The 25,620-nt window shown below is 41.8% G+C and overlaps 1 protein-coding gene across 1 annotated transcript in view; it reads right to left on the minus strand.

Annotated features, from left to right (window-relative positions):
* Positions 1-5,336: 5,336 nt before the first annotated feature.
* The window catches only part of CFAP58 (cilia and flagella associated protein 58), a 96,537-nt gene continuing 76,253 nt past the window's right edge, over positions 5,337-25,620 (minus strand). The window contains exons 16-18 of the mRNA XM_056531420.1: positions 23,825-23,944; positions 21,854-21,987; positions 5,337-5,983 (exon numbers count right to left, since the gene is read on the minus strand). Of these exons, the coding sequence (XP_056387395.1) occupies positions 5,863-5,983; positions 21,854-21,987; positions 23,825-23,944 (375 nt within the window). The 3' untranslated portion in view covers positions 5,337-5,862. The remainder of the gene's footprint in view (positions 5,984-21,853; positions 21,988-23,824; positions 23,945-25,620) is intronic.

Raw genomic sequence — 25,620 nt, forward strand, 5'->3', positions numbered from 1 at the left:
TAAGTTATATATCTCCTGTATATAGTGATATGGATCATGCTGGTATAACCTGGTATATACTGTATATAATTATATATGCACAGCTGGTATAAGTTATATATATCCTGTATATAGTGATATGGACAATACTGGTATAACCTGGGTATATACTGTATATCATTATATATATGTACAGCTGGTATAAGTTATATATCTCCTGTATATAGTGATATGGACCATGCGGGTATAACCTGGTATATACTGTATATCATTATATATATATGTACAGCTGGTATAAGTTATATATCTCCTGTATATAGTGATATGGACCATGCTGGTATAACCTGGGTATATACTGTATATAATATATATGCACAGCTGGTATAAGTTATATATACTGTATAAAGTGATATGGACCCTGCTGGTATAACCTGGTATATACTGTATATAATTATATATGTACAGCTAGTATACGTTATATATCTCCTGCATATAGTGATATGGACCATGCGGGTATACCCTGGTATATACTGTATATAATTATATATGCACAGCTGGTATAAGTTATATATCTCTTGTATATAGTGATATGGATCATGCTGGTATAACCTGGGTACATACTGTATATAATTATATATGTACAGCTGGTATAAGTTATATATCTCCTGTATAAAGTGATATGGACCCTGCTGGTATAACCTGGGTATATACTGTATATAATTATATATGTACAGCTGGTATAAGTTATATATCTCCTGTATATAGTGATATAGACCATGCTGGTATAACCTGGTATATACTGTATATAATATATATGTACAGCTGGTATAAGTTATATATCTCCTGTATATAGTGATATGGACCATGCTGGTATAACCTGGTATATACTGTATGTAATTACATATGTACAGCTGGTATAAGTTATATATCTCCTGTATATAGTGATATGGACCATGCGGGTATAACCTGGGTATATACTGTATATAATTATATATGCACAGCTGGTATAAGTTATATATCTCCTGTATATAGTGATATGGACCATGCGGGTATAACCTGGGTATATACTGTATATAATTATATATGCACAGCTGGTATAAGTTATATATCTCCTGTATATAGTGATATGGATCATGCTGGTATAACCTGGTATATACTGTATATAATTATATATGCACAGCTGGTATAAGTTATATATATCCTGTATATAGTGATATGGACAATACTGGTATAACCTGGGTATATACTGTATATCATTATATATATGTACAGCTGGTATAAGTTATATATCTCCTGTATATAGTGATATGGACCATGCGGGTATAACCTGGTATATACTGTATATCATTATATATATGTACAGCTGGTATAAGTTATATATCTCCTGTATATAGTGATATGGACCATGCTGGTATAACCTGGGTATATACTGTATATAATATATATGCACAGCTGGTATAAGTTATATATACTGTATAAAGTGATATGGACCCTGCTGGTATAACCTGGTATATACTGTATATAATTATATATGTACAGCTAGTATACGTTATATATCTCCTGCATATAGTGATATGGACCATGCGGGTATACCCTGGTATATACTGTATATAATTATATATGCACAGCTGGTATAAGTTATATATCTCTTGTATATAGTGATATGGATCATGCTGGTATAACCTGGGTACATACTGTATATAATTATATATGTACAGCTGGTATAAGTTATATATCTCCTGTATAAAGTGATATGGACCCTGCTGGTATAACCTGGGTATATACTGTATATAATTATATATGTACAGCTGGTATAAGTTATATATCTCCTGTATATAGTGATATAGACCATGCTGGTATAACCTGGTATATACTGTATATAATATATATGTACAGCTGGTATAAGTTATATATCTCCTGTATATAGTGATATGGACCATGCTGGTATAACCTGGTATATACTGTATATAATTATACATGTACAGCTGGTATAAGTTATATATTTCCTGTATATAGTGATATGGTCCATGCTGGTATAACCTGGGTATATACTGTATATAATATATATGTACAGCTGGTATAAGTTATATATCTCCTGTATATAGTGATATGGACCATGCTGGTATAACCTGGTATATACTGTATGTAATTACATATGTACAGCTGGTATAAGTTATATATCTCCTGTATATAGTGATATGGACCATGCGGGTATAACCTGGGTATATACTGTATATAATTATATATGCACAGCTGGTATAAGTTATATATCTCCTGTATATAGTGATATGGACCATGCGGGTATACCCTGGGTATATACTGTATATAATTATATATGCACAGCTGGTATAAGTTATATATCTCCTGTATATAGTGATATAGACCATGCGGGTATAACCTGGGTATATACTGTATATAATTATATATGCACAGCTGGTATAAGTTATATATCTCCTGTATATAGTGATATAGACCATGCTGGTATAACCTGGGTATATACTGTATATAATTATATATGTACAGCTGGTATAAGTTATATATCTCCTGTATATAGTGATATGGACCATGCTGGTATAACCTGGGTATATACTGTATATAATATATATGTACAGCTGGTATAGGTTATATATCTCTTGTATATAGTGATATAGACCATGCTGGTATAACCTGGGTATATACTGTATATAATTATATATGTACAGCTGGTATAAGTTATATATCTCGTGTATATAGTGATATGGACCATGCTGGTATAACCTGGGTATATACTGTATATAATTATATATGTACAGCTGGTATAAGTTATATATCTCCTGTATATAGTGATATGGACCATGCTGGTATAACCTGGGTATATACTGTATATAATTATATATGTACAGCTGGTATAAGTTATATATCTCCTGTATATAGTGATATGGACCATGCTGGTATAACCTGGGTATATGCTGTATATAATATATATGTACAGCTGGTATAAGTTATATATCTCCTGTATATAGTGATATGGACCATGCGGGTATAACCTGGGTATATACTGTATATAATTATATATGTACAGCTGGTATAAGTTATATATCTCCTGTATATAGTGATATGGACCATGCGGGTATACCCTGGGTATATACTGTATATAATATATATGTACAGCTGGTATAAGTTATATATCTCCTGTATATAGTGATATGGACCATGCGGGTATAACCTGGGTATATACTGTATATAATTATATATGTACAGCTGGTATAAGTTATATATCTCCTGTATATAGTGATATGGACCATGCGGGTATACCCTGGGTATATACTGTATACGTTATTCTATACTTACAGTTTATGCACTTAGCAGATCTTTATTTCTTTATTTCGCAGTCATTGGTTGGAGTTTATTTGTTTCAGGAGTAAAGAAGAGGATTATATTGTGTATCTCAGAGACTCCCGAGCTCTGATGACTTGTCCCCGGGTGCCTCCAGATGGAATCACCCGCTGCTCATCCACCATTTCAGTCAAATTGTAGAGCAGCGCAGCGTTTATCTCAGGAAATGGTGACACTGGGGAAGATTCTCAAAAACTGCTGTAATTTCTGTTCCAGCGATATTGATCACACCTTTTTTTTTCTCCTCACATTTTCAAAGGTCTCTTGTGCTGCTTTGAAAATATAAAAATATGTGAAAATTCATTTTCGCGCCACTTTGGTTTTTTTCCGCAGCCAAATTTTTTTTTTTTGCAGCCATATAGGATTTTTTTGGGCGGTAAAATTTTCAATTTTGGTGCCAAAATTGCAGATTTTTGCGTAAAATTTTACATCCAAGAAAATTGTGGCGGACAAATCTCACAAAATATTCCACGGTAACTAGGGTCCAGACAAGTGATGACTGTAGAAATAAAACATTTCTGAGCTTAAATGTGAGTGCAGGTGCAGTGACCAAGAAAAAATAAATAAAATACATACATTTTAATAACATTTTTCAATAATATATATTTTTTTTATAATTACTTAAAATAACACATTTTCCCCAAAAAACTAAGAAAAAACCCCAAAAACAATTGAAAATATCATGTAAAGCAGACAATATACGTGGACACGCCCACTTTTACAAAAATGACGTGAACAGTGTAAACCGCAGCACAAAGCTCTTTGAAAATATGGTCGATATTTTACGTGCCAAAATTTTGGCGCAAAATTGATTTTTTGGGGTGCAAAATTCTTTGACAATCTCCCCCTGTTCATGTCATCTGACGCTGACACTAAGGGGGGGATTTATCAAAGCCGTCTATGTCCCACATCAATATAGCCCAGTGTAAGGCCGGTCTATCGTGCGCCAAATTTATCAAAAGTCGCACGGCTCTTGATAAATTCTGTGCACAGACTTCGGGATCTACGGTTTAGACTGTATTTAAATCTGCTCCAGCATGGTCTGACATTTCCGCGTATTTTTGCCTGATGCTAATTTTTTCGTCGGAAAGTCACAATTGATAAATTCAGCACCAATGTATTTTTCCATCTAAAATCCTCCAACGAAAAGTTTCGAAAAAGTCACACACATTTAGACTGCGACTTTCTGTGCGACAATTTTAGATGGGAAAAACTAGTCTAAATCATTTGATAAATCCCCCTCATGTCTCCACAATTGCTACCAGCGCTTTGTGTCTATCTAGCGCCGCTCCAGCCTCACAATGGTCGCACTCATTTAGATCTCAGCCGAGCAGCGCACGTTGCGGATGTCTGCAGGTGATATTACAATCCGTATCCAGCCGCTAACACAAGAAATCGCTCCTGAGCCTTAAGGTACATGTAAGACAGTATATACTTAATGGGGTAATACAGGATTCAAATCATACAGTCAATTTAATTTTATTTTAACCATAAAGCGCAAAAAAACTCCACTTCATCTTCTGACAACTTTAGATGTGTATTAGATGTAGTGGAGCCAGAAATGCTGTGTGTCAGCTGTTGACTCTAAATGCAGCTTGTGTGGTCTTTTCCCTGCAGACACCCTGAGGAAGAGATACTGTAGCTGCATCCCCTCTCACAGATACCCTGAGGGAGAGAACTGTAGCTGCATCCCCCCCTCTCACAGACATCCTGAGGGACAGATACTGCAGCTGCATCCCCCCCCCCTCACAGACACCCTGAGGGAGAGATACTGCAGCTGCATCCTCCCTCTCACAGACACCCTGAGGGAGAGATACTGCAGCTGCATCCCCTCTCTCACAGACACCCTGAGGGAGAGATACTGTAGCTGCATCCCCCCTATCACAGACACCCTGAGGAAGAGATACTGCAGCTGCATCCCCTCTCTCACAAACATGCTGAGGGAGAGATACTGTAGCTGCATCCCCCCTCTCACAGACACCCTGAGGGAGAGATACGGCAGCTGCATCCCCCTTCTCACAGACACCCTGAGGTAGAGATGGCAGCTTCATCCCCCCTCTTACAGACACCATGAGGGAGAGATATTGCAGCTGCATCCCCCCTCTCACAGACACCCTGAGGAAGAGATACTGCAGCTGCATCCCCCCTCTCACAGGCACCCGGAGGCAGAGATAATTTGGTGACAGATACGCTTAAATACTGGTGACTTTCCAATTTTTTATGTAACAAGTTATTTAGGGTGTTCCAAAAATGTGTTTTTAATAACTTGCATATGTTTTTTTTTTTGCATTGAGCTTTTATTTTTTATTAATCAAAATACAAAGGAAAAAAAAACATACTGTACTTTTCCCCTTTAACATTTCACCCACCATCCCAAATCAAACCACAATTTACTTAACAGACTATATTATAAACCAGACAACCCTGTAACATCTGTAGGGATGGTAACCGGCCTTCAACACCGAGCAACAATCTACAAACTGAGGATCTGGATATAATTTAAGGACATCAGACCGTAATCTTTGGGGTGTGGCTTAGAGGGAATCCGCCTCCTGTGAAACGGGGCACATCGGATCGTTGCTGGTGCATAAAAGCCGTGTTCGTGTCCGCCATGCTTCTTTCCTTCTCTCTGCAGCACAGAGCAAAAAAAAAAAAAAAACATTAATAGCTGACATTATACGAATAATATTAAATGGGCGCTGTCAAATTTGAAAACTTTTTATATGTTGTAGATCTTGACAAAACATGAAACTTTCTCATAGACGTCATAAGAAAATGTTATCTTCTTTTTATAGAAATCATGGATTACAAAAAAGAAGACCACTAGGGGTCCCCGTACCATCCAAAACATAAACTTGTCCGGCCGCAGCTTCATCTTTGTCCCAGCTGCAAAACAGACTGGGACAAAGTCCAGGGAGTAAGGGCGGGACTGGCACTCCTCTGTGCTCACTCCTGTCCTATCAGACAGCATGAAACCAGAGAGAAGGGGGTTACAGAGCAACCTGCAGTGATTGGATGAGGAGACCCAGCACAGCACAGCAGACTCAGTGAGGAAGAGGAGTCATGCAAAGTGAAGACACGCCCCCTTCAGAGCACAGGATGTAAAAGCAAGTGAGCAACAGATAGCATGTATTTGTGAGAGAAATACAGGTGCTAGCAACATTATATGTCATGATTAGGTATTGAGTAACATAACTTTTTTTTTTTTTTTTGTGGTATATGGCTGGTACTCTTTAAATGTACAGTGAAACCTTTCCAGAAGACCACCCCCTTATCCAAATCAGATTTAAGTTGATGGATGTTAAAATGCATGGTGGGCATTCCCTTTGAGACCAGCCCCGAAAGACCATTTTTCAATGCAATTCTGTGCAGTCTACTTAGAGGTTTCACTGTATTTCCATTCTGCTGGTTCCTTGTACAAATATGAAGTAGTATTACACTACAAGATGCCCATCTCTGTTACAACAGGGTGGTTTCCCCCTATATTATCTCAAAATACCCTAAGGGTATGTTCACACTTGCAGACAGATGGCGCTGGCAGAAAATGGCGGTGCTGGGACCGCTCGGAAATGCTGCAACGGAATTTCCGAGCTTAATTTTTCGGTGGATTCTATTGGAAATCCTGTCGTGTGAACATAGCCTTAAAAAGGGGTACTCTGCTGCCCCAGCATTCAGAACATTTAGTTCCGAATGATTGAAGCAAGCGGCGGGGGTCATGACGTCAAGGCCACGCCCATCTTGACTTCACGCCATGCCCCCTCAATGCAAGACTATAGGAGGGGTGTAACGCCCCCTCCCATAGACTTGTATTGAGGGGGCGTGTCCATGACATTGCGAGGGGCGTGTCCATGACATCATGACCCCCACTCCAACGTTCTAAATGGACGCTGGGAGCTGCGCAGAGATCACGAGGGTCCCAGCTGCAGGACTTCTGCGATCAGACATCTTATCCCTATCCTTTGGTTAGGGGATAAGATGTCTAGAGGTGGAGTACCCCTTTAATAGGGCATAAGGCAGATACCCCTTTAATGTTTTGCAGTGTAGATACTTTCTACATAAGGGACAGCTCATGAGGTTGCATCCCATGCTCTTGGAGAAAGTCAGAAGGGTGGTGCACATACAGTACACGATCAGTACTCTTTTGGAGTCAGTGGGCCACCCCTGCTACCAAAGCCTGATTTCACCAGTGCTTCTAATCATTTAATGCCAACTTTATTCTGCGTCCCAGTTTCTGATGTCCATTGGCATGGAGACCTAGTCCATCATGTCTGGTCATTTAATGCCTCATTCTCTGAGAGAATAGCACTCTCATTCAGTTGTGTGGCATCTAACCTCTAGTATCTAGTGATTTGGTACTCTAGCCCATAAGGTCCAGTTTGTGGTGCCCAAAGATTTCTGGTGCCAGAAAGTTAAACAGATTTGTAAATTACATGTAAAAAAAAGAAAGAAGAAAAGAAAAGATTTGTAAATTACTTCTATTTAAGATTCTTAATCCTTCCAGTACTTATCAGCTGCTGTATACTACAGAGGAAGTTCTTTAATTTTTGAATTTCCTTTCTGTCTGACCATAGTGCTTTCTGCTGACACTCTTTTTTTATTGAATTCAAAAATATACCAAACTATACCTATACAGCTCAACTTGGCTAATTAAATGAAATAAATAAACCAACATAAAATTCAGCAACACCTGGCTATAACTCAAAATCATCCATACTTGGGGGAAGAGAAAAAAAAAATAAATTGGTACATACAAATACACACCGACATACTATAATATAATATAATAATGATACTACATAATAACAGCTGGTCCGACTGCCCTTTTCTTATGGCTAATGCTACATGATATAAAACAAAATACATAACACAATATACTAACAAATAAATAATATAAAACAATATACATAACACAGTTTACATACAAATATAATAAATGTGCCTCACAAAACTACATACAAAAACCCTAAAATAAATCCTACACTAAAATTGTGCCCTCTCCCACACCACCCCTCCTGTACATGGGACAGTCCATAACCGTTCGTACAGTTCTTAAGCCCAATCCTTAACTGACCCATGTCAGGTCCCCTAAGAAACAAAACCCCACCACCCACAAATACCCCCTCCCCACCTAGCACTCCAACCAACCAACTAAATACAACCTTATATACAAGTCCACAACCCAATTTAGGCCCGAATTCGGTGCCTGTAAACCCTTCATACCATATCAGCTGAAAACAAAACAAAAAGCTATGGTGCACATGCAACAGCCCACCACCAGGGAGAAGGATGGCAGATCTGATACACTGAAGAAATTTAAACTCTTTCCCTAACTCCCCCTACTATTCTCCCTAATTCTATCCCTTCATTAAAACTGATCCTACTGTCACCCTATCCCTATCCCTGTATGCCTGTCCCTAACTAAAATAAAGGTACTCTACCAAAATGGTCTAGTACCTAGGGCACGTGAAAAGAAAACCCTCTCCATAGGAGAGAAGCCCTGCTAGTACCAAGACTGCCATACTCCAAAGACCTGATCTTCCCGAGGTCACCGGTGATGTTCCTACAGACCTCCACCTCAGAGAGGACTTTCTGCTGGGTGGACACTAAACACCGTGCGTTCCACGTGTGATACTTAACCACTAAGCTGACTAAAAATAAAGTGCCCCGATCTCGGCCACCGAGGGTCCTGAATGCCCCATAAGCCCACTCCGGATAGGTAATGCCAGCAAGTTGACTCCAGCCAATGGAAGCGCCCACCCGGTTGTAGACCCCTACGTTAAAGGGACAATGAAGCAGGAAGTGGTCCATGCTTTCCAGCGTGTCCACACACTCTTCTCGGGGACACCCCCGGTCATCAGAGTTCCTGTACTTCAGGTTGTCCCTTACACCTAGCTTCCCCTGAAAGCAGCACCAGGCCAAGTCCCAAAACTTCTGGGGGATCCTTTTCATGTTTAAAAGATACAAACCCACCCTCAGATCCCGACCTGGGCAGTTCCTGAGCGCCAGAGGCTTCTGGAAGTCAGTCAACAGAACCCGTTTGTCAAGGAACTGCCTTGACTGGGTCCTGATCTCCCACACTCCCAGACCGCACCGACGTATCGCCTTCAGAGTCGGGGTAGCGTAAGCCGGAAGATATCCATGGGGCGTACAGAGGTCTTTCACTTGCCCTCCTCTCTCCCATTCCTGGAAGAAAGGCCGAAACCACTCCCTGCAGGAGAGTACCCACGGAGGAGCCCTCTCCTTCCAGAGGTTCGAGATGTTAGCTTTCAAGAAAGTGTTGGTTAAGAACACCACGGAGTTTACCATAGATAAACCCACTAACCTCCTCATGCGATACGTAACCTCCCTCTTGACTAGGTTCAACCTGTTCCCCCATAACAGTTGGAAAAACAGTCTGTAAACCCTAGTGTAGTAAGCCTCTGGCAAGATACATACGCTGCCCAGATAGATAAACAAGGGGAGCAGGTAAGATTTGATCAGGTGTACCCTTTCCCTGAGGGTCATAGACCAACCCTTCCACTGGTTCACCCTCTGAGTGGCATCCTGGAGCTTACTGTCCCAGTTTTTGGTGGGATAATCATCCTGGCCGAATGTGATGCCCAGAATTTTTGCTGAGTCTTGGGGCCCTGGGAGGGTTTCCGGGAGATCAAACGTGGGATCCCCCCCTCCCAGCCAGAGACTTTCACACTTATCCTGGTTGATCTTGGACCCAGATGCCTCCGAGTAGTGGTCCACCTCTGAAATCACCACATCGACCTCCTCCCTCGAAGAGACGAACATAGTGACATCATCAGCGTACGCCACCACTCTCTGGGTGACATCCAGCTCCGCCAGACTCCCGCCAACGGCCCACAATCTACCCTCTGGACGAAGGGATCAATCGCGAACACGTATAAAAACGGGCTCAAAGGACAACCCTGACGGACTCCGGACCCCACCTCAAAAGAGGGGCCAGACCACCCATTCACCAGCGGGAAACTCTCTGCCCCTGCATATAAGAACTTAAGCCAATTTACAAAAGTACACGGTAAGCCATATCTCGGGAGGACGGACCAGAGATACTCAAAGTTCACCCGATCAAATGCTTTGGCCTGATCCAAGGACAGTAAGTACCCCTTCCAGAGACCCGCACTATTCTGCTCCACTGCCTCCCTGACACTGAGGACAGCACATAAGGTGCTTCGGCCTGGAACAGAGCCGTGCTGCGCCCCCGAAAGGAGCCGGGGTGCAAACTTCACCAACCGATTAAACAGTATCTTGGCCAGAAGCTTCCTGTCCATATTGAGAAGAGCTATGGGCCTCCAATTCTCAATCCAGCTAGGATCTTTACCTTTTGAGAGAAGAATCAGGGCTGACCTCCTCATGGTCTTTGGCAGAGTGCCCAAGGAAAGACACTCATTGAATACCTTGGTCAAGAGGGGAGCTAAAGACTCCTTAAAGGTCTTATACCACTCGGATGTTAAGCCATCCGGACCTGGCGACTTGTTGGGGGCAAGCCCATCGATCACCAGTCTCACTTCCTCTTCCCTGATATCTTCTGCCAAAACATCAAGAGAGGGGTCTACCCCTGGCTCAGGAATGGTTTCAGCCAGGAAAGCCAACATCCTGTCTCGATCTAGATCCTTCCTCCCCAAGAGGTGCAAGTAGAAGGATCTGACGACCTTCAGGATCCCTGATCTGGACCGATTCAGGGATCCCGTACTATCAACCAGTCCTGAGACTACTTTACTACTCACTGACATCTTACAGTTCCTGTAAGGGTCGGGCGAGCGGTACCTCCCGTAATCCCTCTCAAAAACCAAAGATGTGTGTCTATCGTACTGACACCTCATCAGCAAGGACTTCACTCTGGAGATATCCTCACGGCTACCTCCAGTCGAGACAAGAAGCTTGAGTTTCCTCCTCAGACCCTGATACAAGCGATACCTGTTCAGGGACCTGAGGCTCGAGAGCTGGCGGAAGAACCCCGCAACCCGCTTCTTGAATATCTCCCACCACTCTGACTTACTACTACAAAGGCCCAGTAAAGGTACCTCAAGAAAATCCTCAAAGGACTGTCTTATCTCCGCTTCCTCCAGGAGGGACGAATTCAGCTTCCAATAACCTTTACCCCCGGGATCTCCGCTGCAGCACCACGCTATTATTACTGCACAGAGCATACTGGCTCTGTGTGTAATGACCGGCGATACAGGGGCCGGAGCAACGTGACGTCACGGCCCCACCCCCTCGTGACATCATGGCCCGCCCCCTTAATGCAAGTCTATGGAGGGGGCGTTATGGCTGCCACGCCCCCTCCCATACACTTGTATTGAGGGGGCGGACCGTGATGTCACGAGGGGGCAGAGCCGTGACGTCACGATGCTCCGGCCCCTGTATCGCCGGTCATTACGCACATAGCCAGTATGCTCTGTGCAGTAATAATAGCGTGGTGCTGCAGCGGAGATCCCGGGGGTAAAGGTTATTGGAAGCTGAATTCGTCCCTTCGTGTGCTCTGTGCAGTAATGATAGCTGGGTGCCACAGCGGAGATCCAGGGGGTCCCCAGCAGCTGGACCCTGGCGATCTGACATCTTATCCCCTATCCTTTGGATAGGGGATAAGATGCTAGGGGCGGAGTACCCCTTTAAAGGGTTACTCCACTAGAAAACATTTTCTTTTAAATAAACAGTTACCAGAAAGTTAAACATCTTTACTTCTATTTAAAAATCTTTATCCTCCCAGTACTTATCAGCTGCTGTATACTACAGGGGAAGTTGTTTTCTTTTTGAATTTCCTTTCTGTCTGGCCACAGTGCTCTCTGCTGACATCTCTGTCCATTTTAGGAACTGTCCAGAGTAGGAGCAAATCCCCATAGCAAACCTTTCCTGCACTGGACAGTTCCTGACATGGACAGAGATGTCAGCTGAGAGCACTGTGGTCAGACAGAAAGGAAATTCAAAAAGAAAAGAACTTCCTACGTAGTATACAGCAGCTGATAAATACTGGAAGGATTACGTTTTTTAAATAGAAGTAATTTACAAATCTGTTTAACTTTCTGGCACCAGTTGATTTAAAAGAAAATGTTTTCCAGTGGAGTACCCCTTTAAGGTTCAGGTTGTGGTGCCCAGTGATTGGTTGTCCCCATCTGTTCTGTCCATTTGTGGGGTTCCTGACTTCAGGGGTCTAGTGCCCTTGATGCCATTCATTCTATTTCTCATTTTCTTTTATGCAATGGTGCCCAAGTTTTTAGAATCCTAATCCTTGATGTCCGGCTCTTTGCACGCTTGAGCCCTGAGTGTTCAGTAGTTTGGGGTCCCGTTTTTTGCTGTCCAATGATGACAAGCCTTAGTTGTTGATGTCCAATCACTTGGTGGCCAAGTTTTAGGTGTACCTGTCCTTGGTGGCAGCTCAAGACTGACGAGATCAGTGGTTTAGTCTTACATTTCAGTGGCTAGACCACTGTTTCCCAACCGGGATGCCTCCAGCTGTCGCAAAACTACAACTCCCAGCATGCCTGGACAGCCTTTGGCTGTCCGGGCATGCTGGGAGTTGTAGTTTTGCAACAGCTGGAGGCATCCCGGTTGGGAAACCCTGGGCTAGACTTTTTAGAGCCTTGGTTATAGCCTTCCAGTCCCTGCACAGACATCCACTGTTTCATGGCACATGGACTCAGCATTGTATTGTTTTACAGATATATCTAACATCTTTATTTGCTGTGTTTCTGGTGAATACATAGAAGCAGCTCCCCCAGCTGTGATCACATAACTAACACTTTGCCTTGGCGGGGGTTCATTAATCTCGGCTAATAATCCCATGGTTTTCCTGTAAGCAGATGCTTTACTGCTGCCGCTGAGCAAAAAACTTGAATTCAATGGCTCTTTATTCGTTCATTGTAATTGCACCTACTGATACATTTTTCTAAGGAACCAGCAGCACAGATGCTTTGGAGAATTTTCCTTATATACTTGATGACTTATTTCCAATGCTCTGTTTTTTCTGACGCGTCTCTTTTGTATATACGTGTACAAACCTCAGTCGCTTTGTCTCCACTATTCAAGTCAAAAGGAGCCTTTACAGTTGTTTACAGATGACCCCATTGTAGAGGACAGATGACCCCATTGTAGAGGACAGATGACCCCATTGTAGAGGACAGATGACCCCATTATACATGACAGATGACCCCATTGTACATGACAGATGACCCCATTGTAGAGGACAGATGACCCCATTGTAGAGGACAGATGACCCCATTGTAGATGACCCCATTGTAGATGACAGATGACCCCATTGTAAATGACAGATGACCCCATTGTACATGACAGATGACCCCATTGTACATGACAGATGACCCCATTGTACATGACAGATGACCCCATTGTAGAGGACAGATGACCCCATTGTAGAGGACAGATGACCCCATTGTAGAGGACAGATGACCCCATTGTAGATGACCCCATTGTAGATGACAGATGACCCCATTGTAAATGACAGATGACCCCATTGTACATGACAGATGACCCCTTGTACATGACAGATGACCCAATTGTACATGACAGATGACCCAATTGTACATGACAGATGACCCCATTGTACATGACAGATGACCCCATTGTAGAGGACAGATGACCCCATTGTAGAGGACAGATGACCCCATTATAGAGGACAGATGACCCCTTTGTAGAGGACAGATGACCCCATTGTAGATGACCCCATTGTATATGACAGATGACCCCATTGTAGATGACAGATGACCCCATTGTAGAGGACAGATGACCCCATTGTAGAGGACAGATGACCCCATTGTAGATGACACCATTGTAGATGACAGATGACCCCCATTGTAGATGACAGATGACCCCCATTGTAGATGACAGATGACCCCATTGTAGAGGACAGATGACCCCATTGTAGAGGACAGATGACCCCATTGTAGATGACACCATTGTAGATGACAGATGACCCCATTGTAGATGACCCCACTGTAGATGACAGATGACTCCATTGTAGATGACCCCACTGTAGATGACAGATGACCCCATTGTAGATGACCCCACTGTAGATGACAGATGACCCCATTGTAGAGGACAGATGAACCCAATGTAGATGACAGATGACCCCATTGTAGATGACCCCACTGTAGATGACAGATGACCCCATTGTAGATGACCCCACTGTAGATGACAGATGACTCCATTGTAGATGACCCCACTGTAGATGACAGATGACCCCACTGTAGATGACAGATGACCCCACTGTAGATGACAGATGACCCCACTGTAGATGACAGATGACCCCACTGTAGATGACAGATGTCCCCACTGTAGATGACAGATGACCCCACTGTAGATGACAGATGTCCCCACTGTAGAGGACAGATGTCCCCACTGTAGAGGACAGATGACCCCACTGTAGAGGACAGATGACCCCACTGTAGAGGACAGATGACCCCACTGTAGAGGACAGATGTCCCCACTGTAGATGACAGATGTCCCCACTGTAGATGACAGATGTCCCCACTGTAGATGACAGATGACCCCACTGTAGATGACAGATGACCCCATTGTAGATGACACCATTGTAGATGACTGGATGAGCTGAGGGGAAGACTGACCGCATTGGATTTTAACTAGGGATGCAGCAAAATTTTGGCCAACGAAAATTATCGGCCGAAAATACACCTTTCGGCATTTTTCGGCTGAGTGAATTTTCCGCCTTTCCCGACCCATAACATACATGTACGTCATGGATCGAGTGAGGACATGATGCGAGATTGCTCTCATTTCCATCATTTAACTGGTTGCCACAGTGTATGGCGCGGGCTCCTGACTCGAACTCGCGTCATACCAGACGGCCTCCTGCTGATTCTTGTAGCAGGGGGTCACAGCTAATAGCTGACACGCGGCCGGCTATTAACCCTTTAGATCGCCACTGTCAAAGCTGAGAGCAGCGTATAAAGGGTGCTTTAAACACTCCCTGGTGGTCCAGTGGCTGATCCACTGTGGAGGTAGCTGGGGGGCTTATCTCTCCATACCTGGGGTCCCTGACTCTTCATTTGATTGAGTCTGGCTAAGCAGGCTCAACCAAATGATCGCAGAGCACACAGATCAATAGAGTTCTATGGAACTCCATTGATCTGTATTAGGAATCTAATGATTCCTCCAAAAAGTCCCCTAAGGGGACTAATAAAATGTAAAAAAAAAATTTGAAAAAAAAAAAGTTAAATAAAAGTTTAAAAAAAGCATCCATTGAAGGGGTTATCAAGGAAAAAACTTTTTTTTATATATCAACTGGCTCCAGAAAGTTAAACAGATTTGTAAATTACTTCTATTAAAAAATCTTAATCCTTTCAGTACTTATGAGCTGCTGAAGTTGAGTTGTTCTTGTCTAAGTTGCCTAAGTGCTCTCTGATGACACGTGTCTCGGGAACTGTCCAGAGTAGAAGCAAATCCCCATAGCAAACCTCTTCTACTCTGTGCAGTTCCGGAGACAAGGAGACAAGCAGAGATGTCAGCAGAGAGCACTGTTGTCAGACAGAAAAGAACAACTCAACTTCAGCAGCTGATAAGTACTGAAAGGATTAAGATTTTTAAATAGAATTTATTTACAAGTCTGTTTAACTTTCTGGAGCCAGTTGATATATAAAAAAAATTTTTTTCATGGAATACCCCTTTAACACCTTCCATAAAAGTTTAAATCACCCTCCTCTTCCCATTTCCCATATAAAAAATATGAAAAAATAATTTAAAAAAACATATTTGATATCGCCACGTGCGTAATTGTCCCAACTATAAAATTATTTTGTTTCTGATCTTACCATGTGAACGGAGTAAATGCAAAAATTGCTGATTTTGGTCACATAACATCCAAAAAAAAGTAATAAAATTTAACAAAAACTATATTTAAAAAAAGTGGGCAGGGCAATGCATTTTCGTTTTTCGCTCAAGACCAGTCTAAATTTCCGGCCCAAAATTTCCCTTTCGGTTCATCCCTAATTTTAACCTGTTAGATTCTTTGTTCTCATGGAGAGAAATGGTCTCGTCCTCTTTGTTCTTATAAACACATATTCAGTCTACAGACACTGGCAATGTACTGGCAGCTTTGGCCAAGTCCCCATTCTTAAATTGCTTGATCCACTATGAAATTTTCTTGCCTTCTCTTGTTTAACCTTTTCAGATCACCATGCTGAGCTTTTCCAACATAACTCCTATTCCCTGTACTATAAAGTCCAGAAGCCGCCTGTTATCAGTCTTAGGCTAGCATCTTCTAAGATCTTTGTTCATCCTTTTTGTAGTCCCGGATATATTCTGCCTATCTGCTTCATATTCTGGCCTTGATCCCAAGCTCCATTTTCTTAAAGGGTACCTTTCATCAAAAAATCTTTTGATATATTATAGATTAATGTATGCAGAATAACTTTCCAATAGTATGTTATTAAAAAATATGCTTCTTTCTAATTAATTTTCCACTTAGAAAAAATGACCACTAGGGGTCTCCCTACCAGTCCTTTTTTTTTTTTTTTTTTTTACAGATTTCAGACTCATGCAGGAGTCCTAAATCTCAGACTGCAGCCGGGACACAGACAAGCACAGCACTGCTCCCTGGCAGTAAGCAGTGCTGAGTTTGTCTGTGTTCCAGCTGCAGTTTGAGATTTAGGACTCCTGCATGAGTCTGAAATCTATAAAAAAGGACTGGTAGGGAGAAAGTGGAAAATTAAATAGAAAGAAGCATATTTTTTAATAACATGCTATTGGAAAGTTATTCTGCATACATTAATCTATAATATATCAAAAGTTTTTTTGATGAAAGGTACCCTTTAAATGCTGGCTACTTCTCCACTGAAGATATGACTTAGAGTTCCACACTCCATTATCCCCATAGTAACAATGAGAAGAGGGAAGGTTCAAAGAAGGAAAAAAGGTCAAAAGAAGGAGTGAAGCAAGGAAGAAGGGCAAGCAGGGTGGATGAGGCAAGAGAGGAGGCAAGGGAAGAGGAGAAGGACTAGGAAAAGAGGAGGGAAGGGAAGAAGAAGGGAAAAAGGGAGAAACGTGGACAAGGCAAGGGGAAGGGAATAGGCGAGGAAAAAGGAAGGAGGAGTTAAGCAAGGAAGAAGGGCAAAGCAGGGTGGACAAGGCAAGAGAAGAGGCAAGGGAAGAGGAAAGAGAGGAGGGAAGGGAAGGGAAAAGGGAGGGAAGGGAAGGAGAAGGGAAAAGGGAGAAAAAGGGACATGGGAAAAGGGAGACTAGGCAAGGAAAAGGGTTCAAAAGAAGGGAAAAGAGACTAGGAAAAGGAGGAAGGAAAAGGCGAAAAAGTGGAAACAATGAAAGGGAAAAGTGGATAGGTTTAGGAAAAATGTTATATGGCAATGGTGTAGGGATTTGGAAGAAAGAATGGGCAAGGAAAGATAGCAGGGGCAAGAAAAGGGAGAAGGGCAAGGGAAGAGAGGAGAAGCAAGGCAAGGGAGACAATGCAGGGAAGAAGGAGCAAGGAAAGGAAAAGGAAGGAAGACAGATGAAAAGAAGAAAAAAGGTACAAGGTAAGGGAGTAGAGACAGTGGAAGGGAGAAGCAGAAAGGAAGAAGGAACAAAGTAAGGTAGGAAGATAAAAGATGGATGGGACCAAGCAAGGGAGAACTTTCATTTCAAGATTGAAGAAATGAGAAAAGGAAGAAAGACATGGAACGTAAAGCAGCAGAAGGAGCAAATGAGACGAAAAAAGGAAACTGAAACAACAAGATTCTGGAGGGAAGGGGCTGCATACGTTTAACCATTATGTCCTCTAGCTCTGCCCTGGATGGAGGCTTCTATGTTCTCCAGATCCTATAGTGTCCGTTCCGGTCATGTTCTGCTGATGATTTTCTCTGGCTCTCATCCTAGTCTATCATTCTGACTATACTTCTCCACCCACTATAGATCAGGTAGGTAGTCAGAACTCCATAAAACTTCATATTAATTCCATGCTATTTAAAAACAGCCGTTCTAGCTTGGATACAGATAAAATGGAAATGACAAGAGATATCATGGATTTGATAGAGATTAGAGATCCTAAGTTGTAGCTATGTTAAAGCGTTACTGTCATTAGTAAGAATTTTTTTTTTAAATGCTTAAATTAGTGTAGTAATGTGCTCTAAGATCTGTATGCATAATAATATGCATGTGTTAATATGTAAAAATCCCTTTTGATCTATCTATTCTTTTGCTCAGTCTTTCTCAGTCTTCTAAATTCCCTTCACAGGCTGGGGGTGTTTCCCCTGGAGCTCCTCTCCTCTCCACTCCCCTGTCATGAGATCTGCACAAACATTTTAACATTTGCAAAGCTTTCAAATCAAATGCATGCTCTATATATCTCTAATGCAGCTATGCATGCTCTATATAACTGTAATGCAGCTATGCATGCTCTATATAACTGTAATGCAGCTATGCATGCTCTATATAACTTTAATGCAGCTATGCATGCCCTATATAACTGTAATGCAGCCATGTGAAACTATATGGTGCAAGGACAGAAGAAAAAACAGCTTTTTTTTTTATTTTCACAGCTTTATAACCAAAGTGCATGCTTTTTATAACATTAAAGCAGCCATGTGGAACCTATATGCTGCACATACACAAGAAATAAGTTCATAAAATGACCAAAGAGAAACCCTTTTGCCTATAAATAATAGTTTAGCACCTTGTGTTGCGTGTAAATGTGCATGAGGATGCTTCTCAAAGACTTCAGCTGTTTGGACCTTGGCTGTGCTCTGAGGAACAGCATGGAGATAACCGGACCTCCCTCCCCCTCCCCTCACATATTTTGGTCCTTTTTTTTTTTAAAGGTCCAAAAAGGCTGGATTTTCTGGGTTTGTTTGCAAAATGAAAAAGAAAGAGTGGCCCCTAGTGGCCATATTTTTTAAACCCTTTTTACCATCTTTAGCAATCAAAATTTTTAATGAAGTATATTAGGAAAATGCTTAGTTTTTAAGGAAGTATTAAATGGAAAAAAAGTTGTTTCTAACGACAGTAACTCTTTAACACTTGTCTATTCAAAACACCAATCTGCTGATCTACCCTTTCTCGATCTTGTAAGGCAGTATGGCTATTATGAGCTCTGCTCTTTCACCTATCAGTCATCTATCCTGTACATGTAAATTCGACGACGTCTTATTTTTAATACTTCAGCTAATGATACAGTCTCCCTGACACGTGAGGGTTCAGAACCTAACATCTTAGAGCAGTGTTTCCCAACCAGGGTGCCTCCAGCTGTTGCAAAACTACAACTCCCAGCATACACGGACAGCCGAAGGCTGTCCGGGTATGCTGGGAGTTGTAGTTTTGCAACAGCTGGAGGCACCCTGGTTGGGAAACACTGTCTTAGAGCATCCTAGTTCAGTCCATAACAGAATTAATCTGCAGAAGTTTCCAGCCTGGCTGGCAAACATGTCTTCTCCTGCACGTATTCTCAGCACGGATGTAAGTAAACTGCTATTAGTATTGAGAAGAACCTTAAGAGCCATATACAAGAAAAACCTCATAGGATGTTGGAGAACATCTGCTGCCATTGTGCAGGAACAGCGCTAATGTTTTTGAGTGATGTTCTATTGCAGGAAGAATAAAAAAAAAACATCCTCATATTGTGCCAGGATGTCAGCACTTTCCGGCTGCTCCATTCTTTTCAAGTCAAAATCTCAGGCTTAAAAAAAAAAAAAAAAAAAAAAAGACAATAAAATAAAATAAAAAATACTAAAATACAAAAAAAATTATATAATAACAAGCAGACGCTTTATGCCGGTTCTCTCGGGCGCCGGTGCCGAGTGCTTAGGTCATTACGTCCCTCAATTATAAGAAGGTTCTGTACCGGCAGCACTTCCATTTAACCACTTACTGACCAGGCAGCACCTGCTGCCTACGGTTGGACCTTTTTAGAAGGGAGTTAATGATGGAGAAATCAATATGTGGAATAAACAGGAAATTGTGATGGAAAAAAAAAAAGCAATCCAGAAACATTCCATAGTCTGGCAACAACCATAAGTTTCTATACATGTGGAGGTAAGCAAATTTTACTTAGATACAACTTAGGTACTTAAAGGGGTACTCCGGTAAAAAAAATAGAAAATAACTAGAAAATAAACTAGAAATGAAAAAGAATGGGAAGATTTTTAAAGCAAAAAAAACTTAAAGGGGTATTCCAGGCAAAAACTTTTTTATATAAATCAACTGGCTCCAGAAAGTTAAACAGATTTGTAAATTACTTCTATTAAAAAATCTTAATCCTTCCAATAGTTATTAGCGTCTGAAGTTTTCTGTCTAACTGCTCTATGATGATGTCACGTCCCGGGAGCTGTGCATGATGGGAGAATATCCCCATAGGAACTGCACAGCTCCCGGGACGTGAGTCATCATTGAGCAGTTAGATAGAAAACAACAACTCAACTTCAGAAGCTAATAACTATTGGAAGGATTAAGATTTAAAAAAAAAGTAATTTACAAATCTGTTTAACTTTCCGGAGCTAGTTGATATATAAAAAATTTTTTTTGCCCGGAATACCCCTTTAAAGGGGTATTCCGGCTTGATACATTTTATCCTTTGGATAGGGGATAAAATGTATGATCGCAGGGGTCCCGCCGCTGGGGACCCCCACGATCTCGGTGCAGCCCCCGGCATTCTGTGCCGGGAGCTGTCTCCGAGACGGGGACGTGATGTTGCGCCACGCCCCCTCCATTCATGTCTATGGGAGGCCGTCACGCCCCCTCCCATAGACATGAATGGAGGGGGCGTGGTGTGACGTAATTAGGGACGTGGTCATGATGTCACATCCCCGTCTTGGAGGCAGCGCCGGCACAGAATGCCGGGGGCTGCACCGAGATCGTGGGGGTCCCCAGCGGCGGGACCCCTGCGATCATACATTTTATCCCCTATCCAAAGGATAAAATGTATCAAGCCGGAATACCCCTTTAAAGGGGCGGGTCCCCTGTGGTCATACATCTTATCCTTTAACAAATGAACCAAATAAAAGTCGTGTCTGTTCATAGCTTAAAGGGGTACTCTGGTGGAAAACATTTTTTTTTTAAATTAACTGGTACCAGAAAGTTAAACAGATTTGTAAATTACTTCTATTAAAAAATCTTTACCTTTCCAGTACTTATTAGCAGCTGTATGCTATTGAGGAAATTCTATTATTTTTTATTTCCTTTTTTGTCTTGACCACAGTGCTCTCTGCTGACACCTGATGCCCGTATCAGGAACTGTCCAGAGTAGGAGAAAATCCCCATAGCAAACCTATGCTGCTATGGACAGTTCCTGACACGGACAGAGGTGTCAGCAGAGAACACTGTGGACAAGACAAAAAAGAAATTCAAAAAGAATAGAATTTTCTCTGTAGCATACAGCTGCTAATAAGTACTAGAAGGGTAAAGATTTTTTAATAGAAGTAATTTACAAATCTGTTTAACTTTCTGGTACCAGTTCATTTAAAATAAAAATAAAAAAGTTTTCCACCGGAGTACCCCTTTTAAGGGCGGCTTTTATGTTTTCTGCTAGGCGTACCTGGCCTGCTGCTCCTTCCGCTTTTGGGCGAGGTATTTTTTCTTCAGGGTTTGCAGCTCATTCGCCAGCCTCTCTACCTCGTACTTGTATTCTTGGCTCTGGGACTCGTACATATTCAGTTCTGATGACAGAGCCTGGAAGGAGACACAGAGGACACATACAGTGTATATAAAGAAGATAGCGCCTACTGGTGGTGGCAGATGGACCAAAGGCAACTAAACAAAATACTAACTATACTAAAGGTATTTTTAAACTACGGTAATTTGATACTACCCAGCACGCACAGCGCAAAACTCACTGACTAGTTGGTCTCCCCTAGTCCGGCGGTTAATTCATCGCTCATGCTTTTCAAAATTAAACAAGCGCCCTGGGAAAATGTTTTTTATTTTTTTTTGTTGCTTTTATAGTGCAGCATAGGCTATTTATAGAGAACAATGTGGATAGTCTTGTGTATGCCTTGTGCTTACCTGTTTTAGCTGATGTGGAAGGCACAGGTTTTCAGCCTTAGTCAATGCACATAGAATCAAAGAAATTCTTTCCTAATGCTGCCTACAATTCCCAGGAATCCTCTGGCTTTGCAGAGAAAGGGGGTGGAGCCTGATGATCAGCTGATTATCCTATTACATGACTGGGCTCCAGAAGCTGAGACTCATAAAAAGGTTGTGATCAGTTTGCACCATGTGCAGTTTTCATGCAGTTTTGTATTTAAAGTGCATTTTTAAGTGAAATATTCCCATGAGTACAAAGTACAAAGGTGTTTTATGTTGCTGTGTTTGCACGTTGTGTTTTTGCTGCATTTTCTAGCTTTGTTTACTGGGTTTTGACCATGTTTTTGCAGGTTTAGAGGAGGTGGAGGGAAGGTGTATAACTACTATATATTCTGATCCCATACAAATAGCAGAAGCAGTATATAGATAGAGCTAGAGGAAAAGTGTATAACTACTATATCCTGATCCCATAGAGATAGCAGCAGTATACAGATAGAGCTGGAGTTAAAGTGTATAACTACTATATATCCTGATCCCATTGAGACAGCAGCAGCAGTATACAGATAGAGCTATGGGAAGGTGTATAATTACTATATATCCTGATCCCATAGAGATAGCAGTAGTATACAAATAGCTGGAGGAAAGGGGTATAACTACTATATATCCTGATTCCACATAGATAGCAGCAGTATACAATAAGAAATGGAGGGGAATGGTATATGTACTATATATCCTGATCGCATAGAGATAGCAGCAGCAGTATACAGATAGAGCTGTTTTGATAGGTGTATAACTACTATATATCCTGATTCCATAGATATAGCAGCAGTATACAGAAAGGGTTGGGAGGGGAGGTGTATAACTTTCATATATTCTTACCCCATAGAGATAGCAGCAGCAGTATACAAATAGAGCTGGAAGGGAGATGTATAACTAATATATATCCTCAAGTAATAGAGATGGCAGCAGTAGCAGTATACAGATAAACTAGAGGGGATGTGTATAACTACTATATTGCCTAATCCAAAACAGATAGCAGTAGCAATATACAGACAGAGCTGGGTGAGGAGGGATTTGACAGAAGGGTTCTGAGAGGTGATGATATAATCTTGTAGGTTACAAGAAGTCAGCTGACCCAAGACTGATCACTTCCTACATTAAACACTGTGATTTTATGTGGGTCTGACTGGTGATCACATGACCCAGCTACAGTAACGAAATGCATGGATGCAGAGGTGCTGGAATAAAATGGTTACGGTGATTGTGCATGATATAGAGGTATGCTTCTTTAGGTCAGTGTAAAGCACAATGATTTCATTGGAGGTTCTCGGTCACTTCAGCTGATACAGGGGATTCCTGATCTCTATGCCCCAGTAGAGAATATGGCCCATTGATGGAGCTTCTATGAATCCAATAGGCTATATAACACTTATATGTGACCAGAGGGGGGAATTACAGGAGGTTTTTGGGAGGCAGCTCTCACCTTGAGTTGCTTGGTCTTCTCCCGCAGGGTCTGTTGATAAATCTGAAGCTGTTCGGCTGCTTCAGGTCCCGGTTGCCGAGCCAGAATGTGTTTCAGCTCCACATACAGCTTTTCTTTTTCCTGCAGGATGAATGGTAAAGGAAACATTCATTAAATGTCACTCCTGTCCTATCAGACTGCAGCATGAAAACAGAGAGGAGGGGGTAACAGAGCAGCCTGAGGTGACTGGATGAAGACTGAGCACAGCACAGCAGACTCAGGGAGGAAGTGAAGGCATGGTGAGTGAGGGCGGGCTCAGTGCATGCCTCGTACACACCCCTTTCTAAGCAGTGGATGTCAGAATGAGTGAGCAGCAGATCAGAAGGATTTGGGAGGAAAATACAGAATCTAGGCACATAAAAGAAACATGTAAAGCATGGCCTAGTGAGTAACATATATATATATATATATATATATATATATCTAATATGGTAAGTACGCTTTAAAGGGGTACTTTACTGCCCCAGCATTCGGAACATTTTGTTCCAAACGCTAGGCACGCGCTGCGGGGGTCATGACGTCACGACCACGCCCCTAGTGATGTCACGTCACGCCCCCTCAATGCAAGTCTATAGGATACCAAAAGAAAAAATTCCCACACAGTAGGTCCTAAGCCACAAGACATAGATTAAATTCATAAAGAAAAAGGCGTCAAACAGGACATAAATATCACAAAGTATACTTTATTAACATGAATCCAAAATGACAAGACATTTAAAATAATTAAAAAGAATACATATATAGTAGTAAACATGAATCCAAAGAGTGCTGAGAGAGAAACGGGGGCTATGCTTGTCTGCCAGGGGAAGGGTTAAATAATTAGTGCACAAAAAGTATTGACTCCCGTGGATTAATAAAGGAGGCTACTGCTCATAGGTTGTAGATTAAATATTAGAGTCGGATCCAGCAAATATGCTCGGATCGCAAGTAAGTACAAAAAATCAAAGAGCAGACAAGGAAGCCTCAGGGGATCAATAACACATTATGGGTAGGGCAAAACCTGAACTGGACAGAAATAACGAAATACTTTACCAAGTGGAGCAAGGAGTACAGCGCTACAGCCACCCGCCACCCAACGTTTCACCAATGAAGGCTTCTTCCGGGGTGTGAAGAAGCCTTCATTGGTGAAACGTTGGGTGGCGGGTGGCTGTAGCGCTGTACTCCTTGCTCCACTTGGTAAAGTATTTCGTTATTTCTGTCCAGTTCAGGTTTTGCCCTACCCATAATGTGTTATTGATCCCCTGAGGCTTCCTTGTCTGCTCTTTGATTTTTTGTACTTACTTGCGATCCGAGCATATTTGCTGGATCCGACTCTAATATTTAATCTACAACCTATGAGCAGTAGCCTCCTTCATTAATCCACGGGAGTCAATACTTATTGTGCACTAATTATTTAACCCTTCCCCTGGCAGACAAGCATAGCCCCCGTTTCTCTCTCAGCACTCTTTGGATTCATGTTTACTACTATATATGTATTCTTTTAAATTATTTTAAATGTCTTGTCATTTTGGATTCATGTTAATAAAGTATACTTTTTGATATTTATGTCCTGTTTGACGCCTAAGTCTATAGGATAATACAATCACCAAAATTAAAGAAGCCAAAATCTGGTTTTAAATTGCAAATTTAGAAATACGTAACAACCTTTAAAAACTGGGATTACACTCATTGAAAAGTAAGTGAGCCTACTATATCGTATATCTCCTGGTAATTGCAATTGTCTTCATGTAAGCACGACAGTCAAGTGCCCCAACATT

Source organism: Hyla sarda, chromosome 7, assembly GCF_029499605.1.
Source record: "Hyla sarda isolate aHylSar1 chromosome 7, aHylSar1.hap1, whole genome shotgun sequence".
Taxonomy (NCBI): domain Eukaryota; kingdom Metazoa; phylum Chordata; class Amphibia; order Anura; family Hylidae; genus Hyla; species Hyla sarda.